Source organism: Aspergillus pseudodeflectus (genome assembly GCF_044049435.1).
Source record: "Aspergillus pseudodeflectus strain CBS 756.74 chromosome Unknown BJX68scaffold_56, whole genome shotgun sequence".
Classification (NCBI taxonomy): Eukaryota; Fungi; Ascomycota; class Eurotiomycetes; order Eurotiales; family Aspergillaceae; genus Aspergillus; species Aspergillus pseudodeflectus.
In genome coordinates, this window is record NW_027263832.1 from 78,087 (window position 1) to 98,159 (window position 20,073).

General features: G+C 50.9%; 10 protein-coding genes and 2 non-coding genes across 12 annotated transcripts; 5 read left to right on the plus strand and 7 right to left on the minus strand.

The window, feature by feature from the left end:
- Window positions 1-13: 13 nt before the first annotated feature.
- BJX68DRAFT_170153 (Leucine Rich Repeat domain protein) lies at window positions 14-2,899 on the minus strand. The gene is made up of 3 exons (XM_071037040.1): window positions 2,253-2,899; window positions 1,838-2,152; window positions 14-1,784 (listed from the first exon to the last, which is right to left on the minus strand). The coding sequence occupies exons 1-3, from the start codon at window positions 2,440-2,442 to the stop codon at window positions 376-378; spliced, it is 1,914 nt and encodes a 637-aa protein (XP_070894668.1). The 5' UTR covers window positions 2,443-2,899; the 3' UTR covers window positions 14-375.
- Window positions 2,900-4,962: 2,063 nt separating this feature from the next.
- Window positions 4,963-5,851, minus strand: BJX68DRAFT_170193 (GrpB family protein). Its single transcript, XM_071037041.1, has one exon. It carries the CDS (start codon window positions 5,682-5,684, stop codon window positions 5,061-5,063), a length of 624 nt encoding a protein of 207 aa, XP_070894669.1. The 5' UTR covers window positions 5,685-5,851; the 3' UTR covers window positions 4,963-5,060.
- Window positions 5,692-8,631, plus strand: BJX68DRAFT_245251 (ankyrin repeat-containing domain protein). The gene is made up of 3 exons (XM_071041468.1): window positions 5,692-5,714; window positions 5,764-5,847; window positions 5,961-8,631. The coding sequence occupies exon 3, from the start codon at window positions 6,018-6,020 to the stop codon at window positions 8,424-8,426; it is 2,409 nt and encodes an 802-aa protein (XP_070894670.1). The 5' UTR covers window positions 5,692-5,714; window positions 5,764-5,847; window positions 5,961-6,017; the 3' UTR covers window positions 8,427-8,631.
- Window positions 8,632-8,979: 348 nt separating this feature from the next.
- On the plus strand, window positions 8,980-10,846 carry gua1 (GMP synthase (glutamine-hydrolyzing); the record flags this gene model as incomplete). Its single annotated transcript, XM_071043456.1, has 5 exons — window positions 8,980-9,047; window positions 9,152-9,639; window positions 9,694-10,173; window positions 10,229-10,432; window positions 10,482-10,846. The coding sequence occupies 5 exons, from the start codon at window positions 8,980-8,982 to the stop codon at window positions 10,844-10,846; spliced, it is 1,605 nt and encodes a 534-aa protein (XP_070894671.1).
- Window positions 10,847-11,156: 310 nt separating this feature from the next.
- BJX68DRAFT_t146 lies at window positions 11,157-11,247 on the minus strand. The gene has a single exon. It is a non-coding gene; the product is annotated as a tRNA-Asp (tRNA).
- A 261-nt stretch (window positions 11,248-11,508) lies between these two features.
- BJX68DRAFT_170284 (uncharacterized protein) lies at window positions 11,509-12,041 on the minus strand. Its single transcript, XM_071037043.1, has one exon. It carries the CDS (start codon window positions 11,926-11,928, stop codon window positions 11,587-11,589), a length of 342 nt encoding a protein of 113 aa, XP_070894672.1. The 5' UTR covers window positions 11,929-12,041; the 3' UTR covers window positions 11,509-11,586.
- Window positions 12,042-13,006, minus strand: BJX68DRAFT_170293 (uncharacterized protein). The gene is made up of 2 exons (XM_071037044.1): window positions 12,693-13,006; window positions 12,042-12,640 (listed from the first exon to the last, which is right to left on the minus strand). Exons 1-2 carry the CDS (start codon window positions 12,891-12,893, stop codon window positions 12,155-12,157), a joined length of 687 nt encoding a protein of 228 aa, XP_070894673.1. The 5' UTR covers window positions 12,894-13,006; the 3' UTR covers window positions 12,042-12,154.
- Window positions 13,007-13,860: 854 nt separating this feature from the next.
- BJX68DRAFT_170247 (P-loop containing nucleoside triphosphate hydrolase protein) lies at window positions 13,861-15,250 on the minus strand. Its single transcript, XM_071037042.1, has 3 exons — window positions 14,665-15,250; window positions 14,112-14,622; window positions 13,861-14,057 (listed from the first exon to the last, which is right to left on the minus strand). The coding sequence occupies exons 1-3, from the start codon at window positions 15,023-15,025 to the stop codon at window positions 14,036-14,038; spliced, it is 894 nt and encodes a 297-aa protein (XP_070894674.1). The 5' UTR covers window positions 15,026-15,250; the 3' UTR covers window positions 13,861-14,035.
- Window positions 14,665-15,647, plus strand: BJX68DRAFT_245257 (uncharacterized protein). The gene is made up of 2 exons (XM_071041469.1): window positions 14,665-14,952; window positions 15,028-15,647. The coding sequence occupies exon 2, from the start codon at window positions 15,195-15,197 to the stop codon at window positions 15,570-15,572; it is 378 nt and encodes a 125-aa protein (XP_070894675.1). The 5' UTR covers window positions 14,665-14,952; window positions 15,028-15,194; the 3' UTR covers window positions 15,573-15,647.
- Window positions 15,648-15,752: 105 nt separating this feature from the next.
- Window positions 15,753-15,845, plus strand: BJX68DRAFT_t145. The gene has a single exon. It is a non-coding gene; the product is annotated as a tRNA-Asp (tRNA).
- Window positions 15,846-15,926: 81 nt separating this feature from the next.
- On the plus strand, window positions 15,927-17,249 carry BJX68DRAFT_170299 (alpha/beta hydrolase; the record flags this gene model as incomplete). The annotated part of the gene is made up of 2 exons (XM_071037045.1): window positions 15,927-16,255; window positions 16,326-17,249. Exons 1-2 carry the CDS (start codon window positions 16,205-16,207, stop codon window positions 17,244-17,246), a joined length of 972 nt encoding a protein of 323 aa, XP_070894676.1. The 5' UTR covers window positions 15,927-16,204.
- A 260-nt stretch (window positions 17,250-17,509) lies between these two features.
- BJX68DRAFT_245261 (putative G-patch domain protein (TFIP11)) lies at window positions 17,510-19,769 on the minus strand. Its single transcript, XM_071041470.1, has one exon. The coding sequence runs from the start codon at window positions 19,762-19,764 to the stop codon at window positions 17,614-17,616; it is 2,151 nt and encodes a 716-aa protein (XP_070894677.1). The 5' UTR covers window positions 19,765-19,769; the 3' UTR covers window positions 17,510-17,613.
- Window positions 19,770-20,073: the final 304 nt, after the last annotated feature.

A 20,073-nucleotide genomic window follows, 5' to 3' on the forward strand; every position in this document is an offset into this window, starting at 1 on the left:
ACAAGAAGATCGATTTAAGCAAATAATAATACTCGATTATCCTAACTAGCTCAGATTGAAGCCATACAGGAGCAAAAAATAAAATAAAATAAGAAGAACAAGAGCTAAAGCTAATCACGAACAGACCCCAACTTCTTGAGCTAACATCAGTATGCCATACGCCTGGAATGAATCTTGCTTCGCTATGCAGCCAAAACAAACCCACGCTTGATCATGACATGAAAAGAGATCCGCTCACTTTTGTGCCTTATAGTCAAAACCGGAGAAGAGAGTCCCGCCCAGAACAAAACACAGACGTAAATAAATAGGACATGCAAGAATAGAAGGGTATAACATCAACTCATTTTCCAAAGGAATCCGACCATTCGATGCACTTCACCTCTTGAACATGTAGTGTCCATAGAGCCCGCCCACGTCACCATTGGCGACAGGGATTTTTCTCATCCCCCACCATCTAGCGCCCATTTTCCAAAAGCGAGAGCCGTCGTCAAGCGGAGTGTTGGGCATTGACGCGGGGTCGCGGACGTACCATCCACGACGCCCCAGTTCACGAACCGTCCAGTCGGGAGAAGTCTTGGTGTTCTTGGGCTTTTCGCGCAATGGCGTGATGAGCTTGTCGCTGAATTCGATGACCTGCAGAGGATAGCTCTGTTTCGAGAGCAACAGGCAAGCATTGGTGTTGAAAACAACACCCACGCTTAGCCCTGGGATCTTGGTGAGATCAAGGTAGCAGAGCGTAGGTGGCACCCACGCCGCAGTTTCTGACGCCGACCCATCCTCGCCAGCGGGCTGAGAGGGGGTGAAGAAGCGGTTAAGGTCCTTTGCGGATAGATCGGCGGAACTCAAACCTAGTTCTTCTAAATGCTTGGTCAAGGGGATGAGAGCATCGGTATGGGCTGATGTAACCTTGGCGCCGCCGAGGTTCAGGGAGCGAAGAGTCGTAGGAAGCTTCGGAAGTAGCTTGTGCACATCCGCCTCCTCCAACAGCCTGTACCGAGAGGCATCGGTCATGACATTCAGAAAAACCAACGAGTCACAGACAGCCGGGTGTGTGGTCAAGAATTCCACCACCTTTGACCCGCGCAGTCGAATGCATCGGGAAACGCTTAAATGGGTAATCTTAGCGGTCTCTGGGATCGCGAACAATGCATCGTCGCTAATCTGTGTGTGTGAGACGTCGAGATGAGTCAAGTTGACCAAGCGAGGGAGAAGGAGCTCGAATGCAGAGGATGGAATGCCGCTGCATTCGTGGAGGGAAATTCGTCGAAGGTTCGGCAAAGTCAGCGGGAGTCCAGCCCCGAAAGTCAAAGCCTGCTGGAAAAGAGCCGAAAATGACGACGAGCTGCTTCCACAAAAGTCGATGGCATGCAAATTGGGAAGATCTGTGAACAGCTTCGCGATCACTTCCACGCTAAGGTCTCCCTCAAGATGTTCTTGAAGCAGACACTCCTTGAGGTTTGGCAGTAAATTTAGGAAAGCTAAAAGCGTCCTTGAGGTCAAATTCTGAATTTCGGAGTTCATCTGCTTCGTTCGCCCCAGACCAACCGAGGTGAAGTGAGAAAAATCGAGGCGACGAACCAGCGTGCCCAAAGCGGGATACTGTGACATGTGATTGAGAGCTTTGGAGAAGATAATAGAGTGTGGAAAGGTCATATTCCTGTACAACACGCTAAGAGTTGCGGCGTGCAACGTTTTCGAGGTCAAAAGGCATGCAACCAAGTCCACATTCCGGGGAGTGTAGCCGTTCGGAGGAACATCCAATGCTAGGTGTGATATGATTTGATCTAAGCCACTAGTTAGGTAAGTGAACAATGTTGCCGATTGAGAGTGGCCTTACCAAGAATCTCGGGGGGTAATTTCTCCAAACGGGACGATCCCGGCTCTGGTATCTGTTCCTTCGGTGTAGGTGCCTTGCTGGCTGGTGTAGGGGTTGCTTCCCAGGCCCAACCACGAGCACTCGCATTTCCAAGAGCCCGGAGATCGCTATAGCTTCTGCTGAGGCTCTTTCCACCTAGGCGGATCTGCTTCCACCCAAGGAAACCTCCGCATGGGCAACAGAACTCTGGTGGGTGTTGCATTTCGAAGAGGTCCGCTTTCGGACGTTCTTTGTGAGGCTGGTCAAGATGAGTATCCACGAAGGATTGTGCGATTCCTAGTCCTCGATGTTAGAGACAACATAAGCTACTGGGCAGTGACCTACAGCTGGGATGATCCAACCACATCTCTGTAGGTGAAGGCGAGGGAACCCGTACCGTCAACGTCTTCTTTGATGGAGCCAAACGACTCACGACGGCTGCTAGCCTTGGATTGATTTGGGGAGGAGCATGGGGAATGAGGCGACGTGTTGCGAGAATGAGTAGCAGGAGAAGCGGTCCTCAGAGGCGCAGTTGAGAGAGAGGGTTTGTGGATGGGAAGAGACGGAGAAGTCGCGGCGGCGGACATGGTGGATAGTAGCTGGAGCCGGGGCTCTATATAAGCGGACAGCTCTGTCCTTTCACGAAAGGCAATTCAGAAACAGACTCGAAAGGGTTACGAATCAGAAACGATAGAATTCCAGGAAAATCAGACGGTGGGCTGAGGGCAGGGGTTGAAAAAGCTTTTCTTTCCCCAGATTCCCACCGAGCTCTTCTGAGGCAGGTTGCAGCAGGCTAGAGGGGCCAAGCAAGCGGCGTGAGGGGGCAGGTGAAGCTGTTAGTCACAGAATTGGAGCAGATGGAACAAAGGTTCGCCCTGAATGGAAGCACTATCGAAAGGGATGGGTCCGAGAGGCCGGAAAATGACAAACAAGAGTGCCGTGTAATTGCAGAGATGTCGGAGAGTGGTCAGTTGCAAACGAGAGCGCCGGAGCGGAAGCGAGGAGGAAGACGGATGGGAGGGTTAGAGTGGGAATGGATTGAAGAGGCTGCAGGAGAGTGAGGTTTTGATGAAGTAAGTGAAACAGGGCTTAGTGGAAACGATGACAGGGTGGTCGTTCTGCTTCTTCAGAGCCGTGGAAAGATTTTACGTGAGAAGTAGAAAGTAGCAGCAAAGCTTTTTTTTTTTTAGAGGCGAAAGACTCAAGAGGGAAGAGGCGATGAATGCGGCGAACAGCAAGAATCTCGGGATGGGTGGCACTGTTTACTCTGACTCAACAAAGACCAAGACTCCAGTAATCAGCAGCTCTCGAGGCGAGTATAGATCCCTGATTGCCCGACCTCCTTTGTAGTTCCTCATCCTGCATACTCAAGCATCGTGGCTAGCGTCGTTCTTTGCGATGGTGATTTGATCCCCGGTCGGCAAGGCGATTGTTTTGCTTTTTTTCCGGTAATGATCTAATTTTGATGGTCTTCAACCTCTTCTCATTCGGAGCCAGCTATTCAATGATTGCACTGGGATCCTCCTTTCGAGTCCGGGGTTTTGGTCAGATGATGCCGGCTCTGACGGCCGATTTCTTTCTGACGCTCTGGAAATTGAAGCACTTGACCAGCGGGTTCGCTCATCGCCCTGCACTGACGTAATGGAAACTGGGGAACAAATGGCGGACCGGAGAGGTAGTAACTGTTAGTCAAGAGTTTCGCCTCTTGGTATTCCCGGTACATAGCGCTGTATTATTAACCAGGGATGATTTCTGGAGCTGGCCTACAAACTGGGGATAACTAGTAGCAGGGAAAACAGTGCAAACATAGGTAGAAGCGTGATGTTATCTCTTTATGTATTATAAGTCCATGATCACTTTCCGCAGCGGCCAAATGCCTACTCTTGCCTCAAGCAGTCCAAAGTTTCAAGACAGCGATACAGTCGACGACGGGCCGCCAAGCAGCTTCCGGTCACGAGGACTCGTCGATGAGTCGGCGGAGTCCCGTGATAGATGGTGCTGAGTGGCTCGAGCCCAGGTTCATCCGTCGCCCGCCGCCTTTCCAGCTCCGTCAACTTTCCCCGGACTGCATGATCAGCAACCCCTGGCAACAAAGTTCAAACTTTACCTGTCCCTCCTCTAGCGCACATGGGGACTAAATTCCAATCTGACTGGGCCCAGATCCATTCCAGAACCCCCGACAACCGCTGCCATCCGGCTCGGCACACACTCCGATGGCCCTCGCGCACTAGCTTCGTCAGCCCATCTCTCATGTCTCTTTACGTCACAAGGAAGGAATTTCCCGTGGAAAACTTCGACCGTTTATCAAGATGCAGGGAACTCGAGGCAGACCAAGCTAGCGGTACGGAGTACTAAATGAACATATGTGCCAAGGAAAATCCTCCATTCCTTCTCCACCATCTGTCTCCCCAGATGCCCGGAGGTGAGCGTACTTACTGGCTCAGAGCTTTCCCTGGAGCGTCTAAGACTCAGGGTCAAAGTTATGCTTTTTCCTATTTGGACCGACTCATGAAGACTTGATAACCCCGACGAACGCGGACGAAGACTGCAGGACGCCATCGTACTCTCCGCTCATTGGCTTGAACAAGGTGGTTTTCTTGGCGCTGTATCATTACAACTTACGTCTTCTGTCGTGGACTCCTAAATAGTAAACGCAATATTCGTCGAGATTGACCAATTCATCACGCCATGCTGGCCTTGTCTGTGCCAAACCCTGGTGCCTCCTGGCAGGCGGATGACGGAATTCACAGACGTCTGTACTCTCCCTGCGTAACTCGACAACCCCTCACTTGCACTTGAATCGATTTAAGATGCTCGGAAAGGGAAATGATGTTTTACAACCACCCTCTTCCTTTGAGGTCCTTATTAGGTGACTTCCAAGAATGCCGATCTCCGCGCACACTTTCGCCAGGGTTGCTGCGAGTCTTTGCTGGCGAAACGAATCAGTCGCTCGCCTTGTATGAACGGATCCACTGCTTTCCCAAGCTCGACAGAGGTACCCAATGGTGAAGAGTCAATAAACTGACAAGCGTAAGCCCTATCTTGGCACTAATCACCTGATTCTTGACTCTCTGCATGGTACTCTGGTTCGAATGAAGGAGCCTCCTGTCCAAGCAAAGAGCGATGCATTTGTCCGACGGTATTACTGTGTACACTTCACTTTTGACAAGCCGCTGGCACATGGGAAAGACTCTCGATAGGCCGTTCATGGTCCGCTTTTACTGTCCCCCAGGAGACCGTGAGCCTCATATACCCTCTTTAGTATCTCCCTGATGACCGGCTCCTTTCGATCATTATACTCCATCACTGTCTCATCTGCCTCCCGACTTGCTCTCGCCGCCTGCCTCTTGACTTCCGCGTACAATTCCTTATCCCCCTCATTCTTTGGATCCCTGAGCCAATCTCGAAAGAGTCTGTGCCTCACAACTTCCGGACTATCGGGACCGAAAACATGGATATTAGCGTAAGGCTCCTCGAAGTGAAAAAAGCGATGCTCGTGCCATTTGCGCTCTCGGAAAAGGAATTGAAACCCTGCACTCTCGAGCGCAGGAACGTAGTCTTCTTCAGCTGTAGGGTCGGGAACGACCACGTCGATGTCAATTACGGCTTTCGCGGGGAGGCCAGGGACACTGGTGCTTCCAACATGTTGAACGTAGAGGCCGTCTTGAGGCAAAGCGGCCTTGATGCGTGCTTCGATACGCGCGAATGCGGCCGGCCATGTGGGATCCGGCTCGACAATCTCGATACGCTTTTTCGGGCGTGTGGACACAATCTCAGTGTTGGTGGGGTCATAGGGAATGTGATGGATAATGGAGCTAGGTGTTATCATGCTGATGAGCAGGCGGGATCAGGCGCTTTGGTATGTTGAAGCAAGTTGTGATTCAAACTAGATGATAACAAATTGGCAGACTTGTGATGTTTTTATCCTGTACCCCGCTTCTGCGTTTCCGTCTCTGCTTTAGCGCCTGAGTCGCCTCCAGGATAAATACGAGGTCAATCTAACTTTCGGTCGAAATTCCCTTGAAGGAAACTAGATCGGAGTCCGAAGCTGGACCAAGGTGAGGACAAGAGTATAGGCGCTCTGGCTAACCTTGTTAGGTTACAGTAATTAGGCGCCCATAAACGAATACGAGCAGTCTCAAGCTCCGACGTCAAAACAGCGATGTTGACTTGTCGCAGAGAACATATCGGACCCGCCAAAACCATGACCTCCTTTATCGAACTTCCTGAAGATATTCACCTCTACATATGCAAAAGTTTGTACCCACGACACATCAACCACCTGGTTCGAACATGCAAAGTCTTGCACCATCGTCTGAACTCAGAACTCTGGAAGGCTATATCTGTTTCAAATGCAATCAAAAAAGAAATATTCCTTGAGTCAGCACTCCTTGGCCGCTTAGCTGTTCTACAAAACCTTGCCAACGAATCCAACTTTGAGTCTGAGTTTTCGAACCTCACAGGGCACGAGGCACTGAGACTTGCTGCGAAAAGTGGCCACAGTTCTATCGTAGCCTATCTATTGGCCAAGGGTCTTGAATATTGCAACGAGGCGAATTATAGAAATCTGCGGAAAACCATATTACCTGGTCTAGATGATCCATCCGCTTTGCAGCTTGCGGCGGAACTTGGCGACGTTGATACAGTGAGACACCTTCTTGGGCATGGTGCCACTCTCGAGGATAAAGTTGAAGCTCTGAAACAAGCAGTGCACAGCGGGAATGAGGTGATCGTGAGTGACCTTCTTAAGAAAGAAAACCCTGCGTCCTCAGAGCTATTCTCCCTGGCCTCGGATATGCCTCTCTTACAGCTTGCGATAAATGCCAGGTCTGAGGCTCTGGTGTCTATGTTGTTGGATCATGGATTTGACGTCAACATGCATGACTCGATGAGACACATGACACCTTTAAGGCAGGCTGTCGAGGCAGATTGGCCTTGGGCCGTGAAGACGCTTTTGGCTCAAGGAGCCGATGTGAACGTTGCGGACGCACAAAGAAACACAGCGCTACATATAGCTGTGAAGTACTGCAGAACCCACGATTGTCTGGGTATGATTCGACTCTTGCTTCAAGCTGGAGGAGATCTTAAACGCAGAAACAACGCGGGGAGAACACCAGTTGACTTGGCAATGATGAGCCAGAACCTCGATGTTATCAATTTCTTGATGAAATGCGGGTTTGCTGATTTCAACGATAGCGAGTGCTTAGGACACTTGATTTGTGCAGCAGCTGCTAAAGGTGATAAAGTATTAGTGGCAAAAGCAATACGGCATGGAGCAGACGTTAACAAGCCTGGGCCGTTTGGGACACATGATAAGTGGCCACCGCTCCGCCATGCTGCCTATGGGGGCCACTTGGATGTGATGGACCTTCTTCTTTCGAACGGGGCTATCTTAGAATCGCCAGTAGGTGGCCACCTACCGACGCCCCTTCATCTTGCATTGGGCCGAGGTAATTCAGCGGCTGCCCAGTGGCTTTTGGACAGAGGAGCAGATATCCGCAGCATTTCAAATTGGCTACACCCATGGTCAGCTACTAACACCACCTTTAGACCTTATTGGACCTGTCTGCATTTCGCTGCCATCGGCGGGTCGGAGACCTTTCGTCTAGTACTCGACGCGGGATACATTCCGGTATTGGATAATCCAAAAACTGCCTCCCTCTGGGAGTCTGCAATTAAGGGGTGTGATGGGTCGAATACAGAATTCTTGCAACTCGTGCTCAACAAAATTCGTGGTGATGATGGCGAGTATCGCGACGCGGTTAACCCGGTGACGTACATGTTTGAACTTGGACGCAAACCTAACGAGGCTATGATTATGGCTATGCTCGGCGATGGCAACTTCGACCTCAATGCAGTCAACGACACCGGGAAAACATTACTTCACAATGCAATCATCTGCGACGACGAAGGTGTTAGCCAGCTTTTACTAGATTTAGGTGTCGACGTCAACGCAGCAGACAACGATGGCCGGACGGCTCTATACTACGCTGCCGAGAACCAAGACCCCAAGCTAGTACGCATGCTCCTCGAAGCCGGCGCGACTCCCCACGCAGACAAGCTTGAAGATAGTCCACTGTCTGCCTGTCTCTTTGGAGAATCTTCATTTATCAGTCAGTGTTGGACTCCTACGGATGAGCTTCTGGCTGCAATGCGCGATGTAATTAAGCAGCTCTCCGAACATGGCGTGAGCCCTAACCAGTTTTTCAAGCAGCGGCCTATTTTCAATGAGCTCCTATCTGACCAGACCTTTGCAACTTCGGTACATGGTGTGCAGTTATTGCTCGAGCTAGGGGCAGACCCTAATGTACTCGATGACTCTGGTATGACATCGTTGCATTATGCAGTTTCATCTGGCGATATTCGAACAGTGTCCCGTTTGCTTGTAGGGGGTGCTGACCCGGAAGCAAAGAACAGGAGGGGAGTAACGGCGGTGCAACTTGCTGAGCAACACGGTTGGAACTTGGTGGTAGATTTGCTTCTACGAAAGGCAGCTGGATTGAAGATTTCGCCGGGTGAGGTTGATGCGTTGTATAACCGTATCACTTCTCGTGCCGAGGGGTGGCCGTAAAGCTTACCAAATGTCTATACTGGAGTTACTGGGCAGATTGGTTATACTCTGGACCGGGCCCCTTGAGTACCTGCACCTGCTACTACAAAATGTGCAGGTGGCAGTCTTTTCTAAGCTGACCTTCACAGCCAAGAAGCTGCTTAGGCGGGCGTTTTGCGAAGTACTTGATAAGGATAGGGCATTTGCGTACATGAAAAGAGCGCCTAAAAATCACAAATATTGGAGTCTCCTGGCTTCCAGTAATGGGGCCCCTTGAGCAGAGGTCATATCGACAGGAGCAGCTCAGTCGAACTATGACTGCCTCTTCGGGAATAGTGGATTGTCACCGGAGATAAGATCTGAGCCCCTCACTCAATTCCCCATGGGCGGTGAGTAATCTGCCACTCAAATGGCGCAGATGAAGCGGCAGAATTGGTTCTCATCTTTTTTTTCTTCCCCCCGCCAACTTCTTATCAGTTGAGTCAGGACTTGGTCTCTCGGTTTTTGGGGCAGGTCTTTTTTTCCAGTTTTTATAACTCATCTGGTGTCTTCGACCATTCGTCAAACGATCACCATGGCTACCGACACAATTCCTCACAATTCGTTCGACACGATTCTCGTGTTGGACTTCGGTTCCCAATAGTAGGTCAATCCCAGAATGACTGTGCCGTTACTGCTCAGGCTGTTCTACGGCGCTTCTATCTCAGGCCGCATTAGCAACTGTTGTCTAATATATGCTCTACTAGCACCCACCTCATCACCCGTCGCTTGCGAGAAATCAATGTCTACTCCGAGATGCTTCCCTGCACCCAGAAGCTCGCCGATCTCGGCTGGAAGCCCAAGGGTATCATCCTCTCCGGCGGCCCTTACTCCGTCTACGAGGACGGCGCCCCTCACGCCGACCCCGCCTTCTTCGACCTCGGTGTCCCCATCCTGGGTATCTGCTACGGCCTGCAGGAGCTCGCACACCGTCTGCACGCGGACAACGTTGTTGCGGGAACAGCGAGGGAATACGGTCATGCGGATTTGAAGGCTACCAAGTTCGGTGGCCATGTTGATAAGCTGTTTGAGGGTCTTGAGGGTGATATGACTGTTTGGATGTCCCACGGTGACAAGCTCCGTAACCTGCCCGAGGGATTCCACACCATTGGAACCACCAAGAACTCGGAGTATGCGGCTATTGCGCACAAGTCGGACCCCATCTATGGAATTCAATTCCATCCCGAGGTTACTCGTGGGTCTTTCATTTTTCTCCTCTAGTGGTGGTGCGAGCACTAACATCATCTAGACACTCCTCAGGGCGGTCAACTCCTCAGGAACTTTGCTGTCGGTATTTGCGGTGCTGAACAGAAGTGGACCATGGCAGAGTTCATCGGGCAAGAGATTGCTCGAATCCGTTCTCTCGTCGGCCCCGATGGTCAGGTGCTTGGTGCTGTCAGCGGTGGTGTAGATTCCACTGTTGCCGCTAAGCTGATGACCGAGGCCATCGGAGACCGATTCCACGCTGTTCTTGTGGACAACGGCTGCATGCGTCTCAACGAGTGTGAGAAGGTTCAGGATGTTCTTGAAAAGCAGCTCGGAATCAACCTGACTGTTGTTGATGCCGGTGACGAGTTCCTTGCTGGCCTGAAGGGCGAGCATGACCCTGAGAAGAAGCGCAAGTTTATCGGAGGAAAATTCATCGACGTCTTTGAGGACGAGGCCAAGAAGATTGAGGCTAAGAGTTCTGGAAAGGTCGAATGGTTCCTTCAGGGCACTCTTTACCCTGGTATGTGAAAGGAACTGTATTTTCCCCCCCTTCACGCATGCTAACAGACGTGCAGATGTCATTGAGAGTATCTCATTCAAGGGTCCTTCGCAAACTATCAAGACCCACCACAACGTCGGCGGTATCGCAGAGCGCCTGATGCGCGGCCACGGCCTCAAGCTCATCGAACCCCTCCGGGAACTCTTCAAGGACGAAGTCCGTGAGCTGGGCCGTCAACTCGGCATCTCCCCCGAGCTGGTCGGCCGCCACCCCTTTCCCGGTAGGCTTCCCAAACCCTTTCTATACCTAGGCTCGACTAACTGTTATAGGCCCCGGTCTCGCCATCCGCGTCCTCGGCGAAGTCACCAAAGAGAAGGTCGAAATGGCCCGCAGAGCCGACGACATCTTCATCTCCATGATCCGCGAAGCCGGTCTCTACGACGACATCGGCCAGGCCTACGCAGCCCTCGACCCCTCCCGCGCCGTCGGCGTCATGGGCGACAAGCGCGTGTACGCAAATATCATCCTCCTCCGCGCCATCTCCACAAAGGACTTCATGACCGCTACCCCTTACCCCTTCGCATACGACTTCCTGTCCAAGGTATCAACGCGGATCGTCAACGAGGTTCCTGGTGTGTGCAGGGTTTGCTATGATTATACTAGCAAGCCCCCTGGTACTATTGAGATGGAGTAGACTCGAGTTTTGGATGGGATAGTATAATGCACTGGAGTAATATCCTGTTTGATAGAAGGGAATTAGAGAAAAAAAGTTTGCAGGTTCTACAGTATATAACGAGGGTCGGATCAGTTTATTGATTGAACGCAGCCAGTTTCATGTTTCGTTCTGATCTATATGGTGTAAGTATACCTGATATTCTACAGATTACTATACGTAGCAGCGACGCCCACTACATGCATGATATCTCATCTAAAGAAGAAGGAAAGGCAATCACAATGCAATGTGTCTTAATTTGCGTCGGGTGGTATAAAAAGCAAAAAGACGTCTCCCCGACTGGGAGTCGAACCCAGGTCTCCCGCGCTTGTAAATCAGTTGGATTTGACAAGCGGAAATCATGACCGTTAGACCATCGAGGAATTGCTGAACTAGTAGCTTAAATTAAAGCATTATAATGCAGCGCAAAAGATTAGACCCAAGAATGCATTCAACCACTTTTAGGGCTTGGGACAACATTTGCGGCATCCAGAATGCGACGTGGGAATTCAAGTCCGCGTTCTCGCGTTATATAAGGGATACAAACTTGAGGAGTCCGTAGTGTGACAGCAAAGGTCAGACAGGATTTACTTAAATCATTCCTCTGTACTATATAAACGTGATAGATGGTAAGAAGTATATATGGCCACACTCCGAGTATCCAGCAACGACCCCAATCGCTATACGGCCTATATCCACAAATAAACTAACCCACATAGAAGCTACAGCATATACTGAAGCGTCCCAAAAAGCCACGCAAGAGTGGTAGCAGTATAGCCAGCAACTGTGAACCCACCAGAAATATCATCTCGAATCACAGCCCACGAGATCCCAAAGGCAAGCGAAGCAAGGGACACCATAAGCCCAATAACCCAAAGGAACGCATAGTCTCTCCCATCAAGAAGCTGGACGCCCCAGGCTTTATTCTCATCAGCACCGTTCAGCATCGTGACCATACTCTTAAGATGCCCGGGGAAGCGAGTTAGACTGTGATCACTGCCACGGAAGTCGTTGGGACACTCGTAGCAATGACGCAGGCTGTCGTGACCAACTGGTGGTATCATGGTTATGGAAGTAGGCGAGCAAGAGTAGTCGGGGTGGTTATGCGGTGGCAGGCTCTGTCGTTTCTCTGCGTCATCGATAGCACGGGAGTGCGCAAGGATATCGATGAGTTGGTGCCGGGTAATGTTGAACTAATTGGAGATGGAGTTGGCTCATGTTCATAATGTGTTTGCGTAGACCTAAGTTGAGGAGAGGGGGCGGAAGCAGCGCGCCGGCATTACAACTTACCTAAACAAACCTGATATCCTTTAGACTCCGTAGAGATAGGTAACGCCTGAATGGACCAACCAGCTTGAGATACTCTGACTTAAGCTTTAGAAACAGCTCCCCATCTGAATTTAAATCGAGGTCAACCGGGGTCATTGTTGTCTTGGTGTATCCTCTCGACTGAGAAATGCAAAGAAAGAGGAACCGTTGAGAAAGGTTGCTAGACAGGTTCCTTGAACTCGATGCCTTAGCCTTGACCATGTTATTTTGCTGTGCCCTCGTCCTTCGCCAACTAGTTAGAGTATTATCCAAAGTTGTGTATGAAGCATTGGCCCAATCTTTAGCTGTTTGCGTAGCGCCCCGCAGAGGATCCAAACGGGGACCACCTTTATTATTTGCCGCCTGGCCTTTGGACGTTCGAGTGACCGAGCTAAGCTCTTTCATGGCCGCCTCAACTGCGCCCTCCTTAAGCTCCAAGAATTCGTCGAATATCATCTGACCACAAGCCTATAACCATCGGTTATCGGAGCACTAGAAAAGGTTGAGATTGTATGCATACACATGTCCATCTCGCGGAGATGCGGCCAGCGCCTGTGCTATAACATGCCCACTTCCGTTGAGTGGCTTGTATATGAGCTGTCGACCATAGGGCTCCAGTGAGAATCGAATAACTTATCGATAGTATTATAGCCATTATTCTGAGTAGAGCCAATTCTAGGCCACCCGCAATGGATATACCCGGAAAGCGCAGGGTTTCCATCCTGGTAACGAGCGAGATCTCGGACTTGATGACGCCAGAGACCCTACGCGAGTTAGCATAGCATAGTTCCTCGGCTGCAAGAGAGCCTACAGTTGGGACTTATATATGGACCATGTTGACAAGGCCGCGGCCCGTTCTACTTTCTCGTCATAAAGGCTGCGGAGATCACTCTTCAGCCTTGTAAACGATAACGACTCGGTGATAAAGAGCTCAAGGCTTTGCTGCAGATGAAACACATGGCTGGGAGTAAACTGCGATATCTCGTCGTCGAAGCTGGGGACTTCTTGATTAGTAAGGCTCACATCTTTATTCTCCTCCCCATCGTCGCTGTCATCAATGCCCTGAAGATAATGCCGCACCTTGGCTTCCTCAGGCAAGGGATTCTGTTGAGGAAGCTCTAATCTTTCTTTGTGCTCCAACGCCCTACAAAAAGCGGCGGAAATTCGAAAACGCGCCTTTCCAATCCATACCGCAGTCTCATACTCGATTCGCTGGGTGGCCTCTCTCCATAACTGCTCCGAAAAGATCGCAAGAAGGTCCGCAAAGTCTCGTTCAAAAGTGCTCGAAAAAGTCGTTTGCTTTGCACTGGAGGCGATGTTCATCAGGGGTTCATCTTCCCGGAAGATAGTCACCATCCGTGTTATGCCATCCATACTATCCACAGCAGACGTGCTTGTCATAGATGAGATGCTATGATCTGTTGAGAATACTGATGCGGTTTCATCGCTGGTCATGAAGCCTTGCTCACTAGATCTTTCAGCATATTAACTTGACTGGCCTGGAGGTGTGACCAGAGATTGGCCTTACTCTGTAAGTGCCCGTTTCAATAGTCCCTTGGACGGATCGATACTGGAGTCATTGTCTTGCTCTGAGAAACGTTGCGCCAACTCTTCCAGTTTCCTGAAATTAGGTAGACGATTGGCTGCATTTGCCTGCAAGAGCGACAGAATATGTGGAGTAAGTATCGAGTCATGAGCGTTTAACGGCAATATTAGCCTCGACGCCCGAAGGATTAATTTTGACGCTGTATCAAGTGCGTCCGAGTGTTCTTTGTCGCTCAAATGCTCTAGAAACGCAGACCGAACCAACCGATGCACATAGAATGCATTAGATTCGGTCGAGAGATCTCCGACAAGAGAGTATTAAACAAGCTCCCTCATTGGCCTTTAGTAACTTGATTAGTGCTGTTGACAACGTATGTACTTTGTTTGCTCTTACACTGATACTGCGTACTCGGATAACAGAACATGGGGAATTTTGTCAGGATCTAAGACACTGAGCACACCCATCAATCGGAAGGAACCTGGACTCAAGCGTTTAAAAGACAGCAAATACGTTGATGAAAGCGTAAGATCATATTTGCCGTGCGTTCTCGAAAGATTGGGCACTGCCCGAAAATCTGCCAGGCACATAGTCAGACTAGTCGAGGTCCCCCGTATGTTCCGAGCTACTTGCGAAAGAGCCAGTGGAAGACCACCCAGAAGCTCGCTGAGATTGAGTGCTGCCGTTCTGTCAATTCTGTCATATTCCTTTTGACCGATAAGACTTAGGAGAAGTTCTGCCCCGTCTGATGGGGTCAAAGGCTCGACGGGTAGCTCGATCCCAACTTCCGCTGCGAGTCGACTCCGGGTGGTAATGATTATGGAGCCTCGATGATTTCGAGGTAGCTGTACGTCCTGTAAGACGGTACCATCTTCCACATCGTCGAGAACGATAAGCCACGGACGCTCTAAAGACGTCAGAACTGTTCGAGCCGGAGAGTTCAACTTACTTCTTGCTTGAAGCCAGAATGAAAGATACATCCAGGAAAGATCCCAGGAATCACGAGATAAGCTCTCCGGACCCAGTGCTCGCGAAATGTGTTTGATTCTTTCTTGAAACACCAATCGTGTTCTGCAATTGATCCATAAAATCGTCTCGTAGTAGCCCTTGTGGCGATGTGCATACTCTGTGGCTAGCTCCGTTTTCCCTACGCCTCCAAGCCCCAATAGGACGAGTGGTCGGTTCTTCCATCTGGACATACTCGTAGACGTGTGGTCCTCGTGTTTATCGCCATCGTCCGGGACATAATCAGTATCGGGGAGCTCTTCTGACTCTTGCGTGTCGTCTGATGGAATGAGAAACCTTTGCATACGTTGAAGCTCCTTTGGACGACCGAAAAATTCTGAGTCGGACCGTGGAAGCGAAAAGAAATACTTCTCTGAGATTGTCGAGGACAACTTTGTAACAGCTTCGGTGACAGCGAAGGGAGATTGTACCGACAATTTCCGCCATGCTAGAGATATTCGCTCTGAATTTAAAATGGCGGATGGTCTAACAGCCTTCTGGAAGAAGGCTGAAGGAGGGTTCAGTCCTTGGACGATCACGACCTTCTTATTATTTTCGCCGGCAAGGCTGAGGCCAGTGACGAAAAGGCGCCTCGCTGACACCCACACATTCCGGACAATGATTGGGCATCCTTCTGGCAAGATTCAATCGAGGATGGCGCACGGATGCCTGATTAGGAGAGGTAGGAGAAGCAAAAAGACTACCAGGCCAATCGCTAAAGACTACCCAGTGGGAGTTGCATGTTGTCTGCCGAGGCTACTGATGTCCATGGTGTCCCTGTGCCAATGGGTTCCTGCGTTTAGCGGCACTAATGCGTGGGCGCGCAGTCACTCGGATAGAGTACCTTATTAAGCGGAGCATTGCTCTTGCACAGTTTGTATAAGTGTCAGGGAGAGGCTTGTCACGGGATAGAGGCGCTGTTGCGGCTGAATAGGAAGGAATGATCGTGGTTGTTATTGAGAGGCAATGCCTTTAAGTGTAATAAAGCAAGGCCGTTAATAGTGCATTAATTTAAAGCTCTGATTTAATAATTCCTCGATGGTCTAACGGTCATGATTTCCGCTTGTCAGATTTCATATGTGATCACAAGCGCGGGAGACCTGGGTTCGACTCCCAGTCGGGGAGGTATCTTTTTGTTTTTCGACCCTAGCACTTCGCGGAGGCTGTGCATGTGCATACAACATATAGCAAGCACTCCAAGAAGCACTTTGATGGATCTAGAACCCAGCGTCAACATGACTCATGATGAGCAGTCGAGATCAACCTCTTCACTGGTGCTTAGCAGTAGCTTGACCGATTTTGTCCAGCACAATCATGATTCATTATGTCTCTTGCGCCGGGAGCTCCACTTTTAGGGAGATGTATGAGGCTGTATACAACAAGGGTTGAAATTGCGTCCTATGTCGTTATCTATAAGAACTGCTGGATATGCCGCACAATAATGAGACATCACATCTCAAGCTTCATCATTGAAAACTACTCGAATGACCATGGGATCGTTATCAGGACCAGTACCCGCGCCTGCATGGCGAGAGGTAACCACTTACTCACTCCCAAATAACAACACATTGAGTTCTGGAGAATCAGTACTAACCTGCTATCCAGTTCATCAATGAGCTCGGCGATCCGCTCTTGATGCCCGGCACAACAGTCGATGCCTTATACGGAGACTCCAACGCCAATATCCAAAAGCTCCTCGCAAAATACACCTTCCCCGAACCTGACTCTAGCATTCAAACCGAGGATATCACACTAAAGGACGGCGTCTGGGTGCGGATATATACACCTCCGGATCTAACAAGCACCGACCTCACGATCTTCATGCACGGCGGCGGTTGGGTCATGGGCAGCGTCCACCACGAAGACGCTGCCGTGCGCGGAATCTGCGCGGCGACGAAGAAGACCGTTGTGAGTATCGGATACAGACTCGCGCCCAAACACAGGTTCCCCGTTGCGCTTGAAGACTGTCTGTATGCGACCCTGTGGGCGCTGGAGCATTTCTCGGCATCGACATCGTCCGCTGTGCTTATGGGTGGATCTGCCGGCGCGAACCTGGCCTTTGGCGTCGCGCTGAGGCTCCTCGATGCTGGGATGGGCGAAAAGTTCAAGGGTGTGCTCGCGCTGGTTCCATGTGTCGTGCATCCTGACGCGGTCCCCGCGGATAAGCGGGACAAGTTTACTTCGTATGAGGAGAACGCCGTTGCGACAGTGAACACGCTCGCTGCGATGAAGTGTTTCCTCGATAGCTATGGCCCCCCGGCGGACGATGTTTATTTCTCAGTGTTACTGCATCCTCGGATTCGGGAACTGAAGAAGGTCTATATTGTCGAGTGTGGCGCCGATACACTCCGGGATGATGCGAGGCTGATGAGGGATGCATTGCAGGAAGTGGGCGTGCCTTTGAAGTATGATGCGTACGAGGGATTTCCGCATTACTTCTGGTCCTATCCGTCGAAGTTTTTGAAGGCCGATTCGGACAGATTCCATCAGAATATGTTTGTGGCGGTCGACTGGTTGCATGAGTGATTTGGTACTGTATCTGTGTATATAGCAAGCATATAGAGCATTCTCAGTAATTAGCGACACTCTCAATCATCCAAAACATCTCCAAGTCAGAGAAAGATCATTAAAGGTCGATGACTCAATATAATGTGCGTAGCAGTAAGCGGTCTCTCGACCAGACCCGTGGACATACGTTCACATGGCCGATTGAAGAATCTACGAGAATGTAAAATTCAAAAGACGAACTTTTGGTGAGGACTGGCGATCATCGGGATAATCTGTTTATCCCCAGGTATCATGTGTATCATATCGTATCTAGTATATCCTGGTAGTATCAAATTCAGTACGGAAATCAGTGTTGTTCGTTGATATCGTTGATATCCATTCCACCTCATTTCCCCTCGGCACGTTCCACCAACCGCTCTTCCAAGCCCATCGGCTCCCAAACATCTTTCGCTTTCTTGTTCTGGACCCAAACCACATCTCCTTGTATAAAGGCAACGACGCCGCCTTTGCCGATTGCACTGGCTGTGATTCGGAACAAGGGCTGACCGTTTTGTGGGTGTGCCTCGCGGAGTGGAAGCATTATGAGGCCTTCTTCCGCACACCAGGATTCGAGGATATCCTTGAATGCAACTTCTTCGACGACCTTTGGTTTTCGAGGTGCGGGTTCTGAAGATAAGGGTTGTTGTGTTGTAGGCTTTTGCTGATGTGAGGGTGTTGTAGGTTTTGATGATGTGGCTGTGGCTGTAGTGGGAGGGGGTAGTTCCGAGGCTGCGCGGTCACCCAGTTGAGCCGCAAGGTCCATAGAGTGGAGTGCTTTGTTCCATTCCTCGTCAATGATGGTGAGGTCATTGATATCTGGAGGAAATTGGGAGCGCCACCAGGTGAACCACTCTGCGACCTCTTCGTAATTAGGGTCGTTTGTGAGCCAGATATAGAGGATCTGGTGGAATTTAGGGAAAAATTCGGCCACGAAGAGCAGTCCAAGAACGTTGGGTTGGAACCAGTCTTTCCATTTGAGAGTGTTCTCAAACGGCGCGAGGTCTTGTTCTTGAGGATTGACGTCAAAGTCGTTGCGGAGGTGGGCAGCGAGGCGGGGGAGGAGATGGTTGCGGAGACAAGTATCAAATTCAGATGATAGGGCGTCGCGCCAGATGTCAAGACCCCGGATCGGACCGACACTAAGGTCCCATTTATCAAGAACGCTGCGGAATTTTCGCTTGGCGTCAGTGAGGAGACCTGTGGCTTGTTTGGGGTTCGTGTGCCGCTCGTCCAGGTATTGAAGCCACGTGAAAAGCCACCAGGGCACGGCGGAGTTCTGTTGAGAGGAAGAGGAAGTAGAGCGCCTGCTAGGTTTCCAGGCTTTAAGACCGTTAGTGAGTTTCGGGACAACCAGTTGGTCGAGGACGTTGGCGAGAACAAAGGGTGGGAGAAGTTCCTTCCACGAAACGATGAGTGTCGTGGCAGGTGACGAGTCAAACACTTCCCAATCATTGAGAAGGGCAGACCGCACACGAGGAAGCCAGAGGGTGTATATCATGGTTTCGTAAGGAGACGTCGACTGGCGTTGCGTGGGTTGACCATCGCTCGGTACGCGAGAGAGCAGGGGCTGGAGACGTCGTAAATTAGAGACGAGGAACGTGGGATCTTTGAGGGGCTCCCAGTCTTCCATGGCCTCGCGGAATATAGGATGGATGGCCGCAACCGCTGTCTCCCAGAGCCGATATTGATCAATCTCCGCCCGATATTGGATTTCGATCGACTCTAACCGGTTCGTTACATGTTCGAGTTTCGCTTGCGGGGTGGCGCTGAACTCCTCAGGGATGTCATCGAGAGCTCCAAAGGCTGCAAGGAGAGCTGTTAGCTGGTCGATTTGGCGTTGATTCGTATCAAGCTGATCCACAATCTGCGACTCCTCTTGTTCGATGAACTTCTTCCTCTCCGTCAGACCTTTCCATTCATCCGCGAACGCTTCCAAATCCTGGCGTGCTCGGCGCGCGATCTTGTGGGCCTCGCTCTGCCCGGTATTCACAAACTCCAGCGGCGCCATGAGCCCGGCAGTCGATGTCAGGACTCTCTGTTCCTTGCCCGTCGCATCGATCAGGGACTTTAGGACGTTCGGGACCTCCAGACCAGCCATGTCCGCCTCGATTTCGCGAGCGGTGCGGAACTGGGGTTTCTTCCTTGCGATAGGGCGGGCTTCTCCTTCACTTTCTCCTCTGTCCTTCCTCTGCTGTCGTTTTTTCTTTCTCCTGATTTCTTCGTCGGAGCTCTCTTCGACCGATTCGCCGCGCATGGTGGCGGCGCGCTTCTCCTCCGCACGAGCCTGTTTGGTCTTCTCGCGAACTGCGCCGAGACCGATGCCCTGTGGACGAGCCTGCGCCTCGATGGGAGTCACGATACCCTGTCCGCTAGAACCCAAACCCTGTCCTTGGACATAACCCATCTTTGCCAGCATGCGGGCACCGAAGGAGCTGGCACCGGGGCCATTACTCGAGGATGACTTTGTCGCATTATTCTTCCTAGACCCTTCGCCCATACCCATCCCCATCCCCATACCTCTCCCCATCCCCACGCCTCGACCGCCACCACGAGCCATACCTGAACCCAGACCTAGACCGGCGGTCGGAGGAGATTCGGAGCGCGATGCGGCGCGGTTGAATGAGCGAAAAGAGGCGCGGGGAGGGAAGTCGGCGTCATCGTCATCGGAGCTCACGTCGCCATATTTCCTTTTGTGGCCCGCAGAGTCCATGATGAGACTCTCGAGCGAGACGGTGTGCCTTTGATAGGAGAAGGGTTGATAATGGGTTGGCTGTCAAGAAAAGTTCGGGGCGGTAAAACGCGCTTC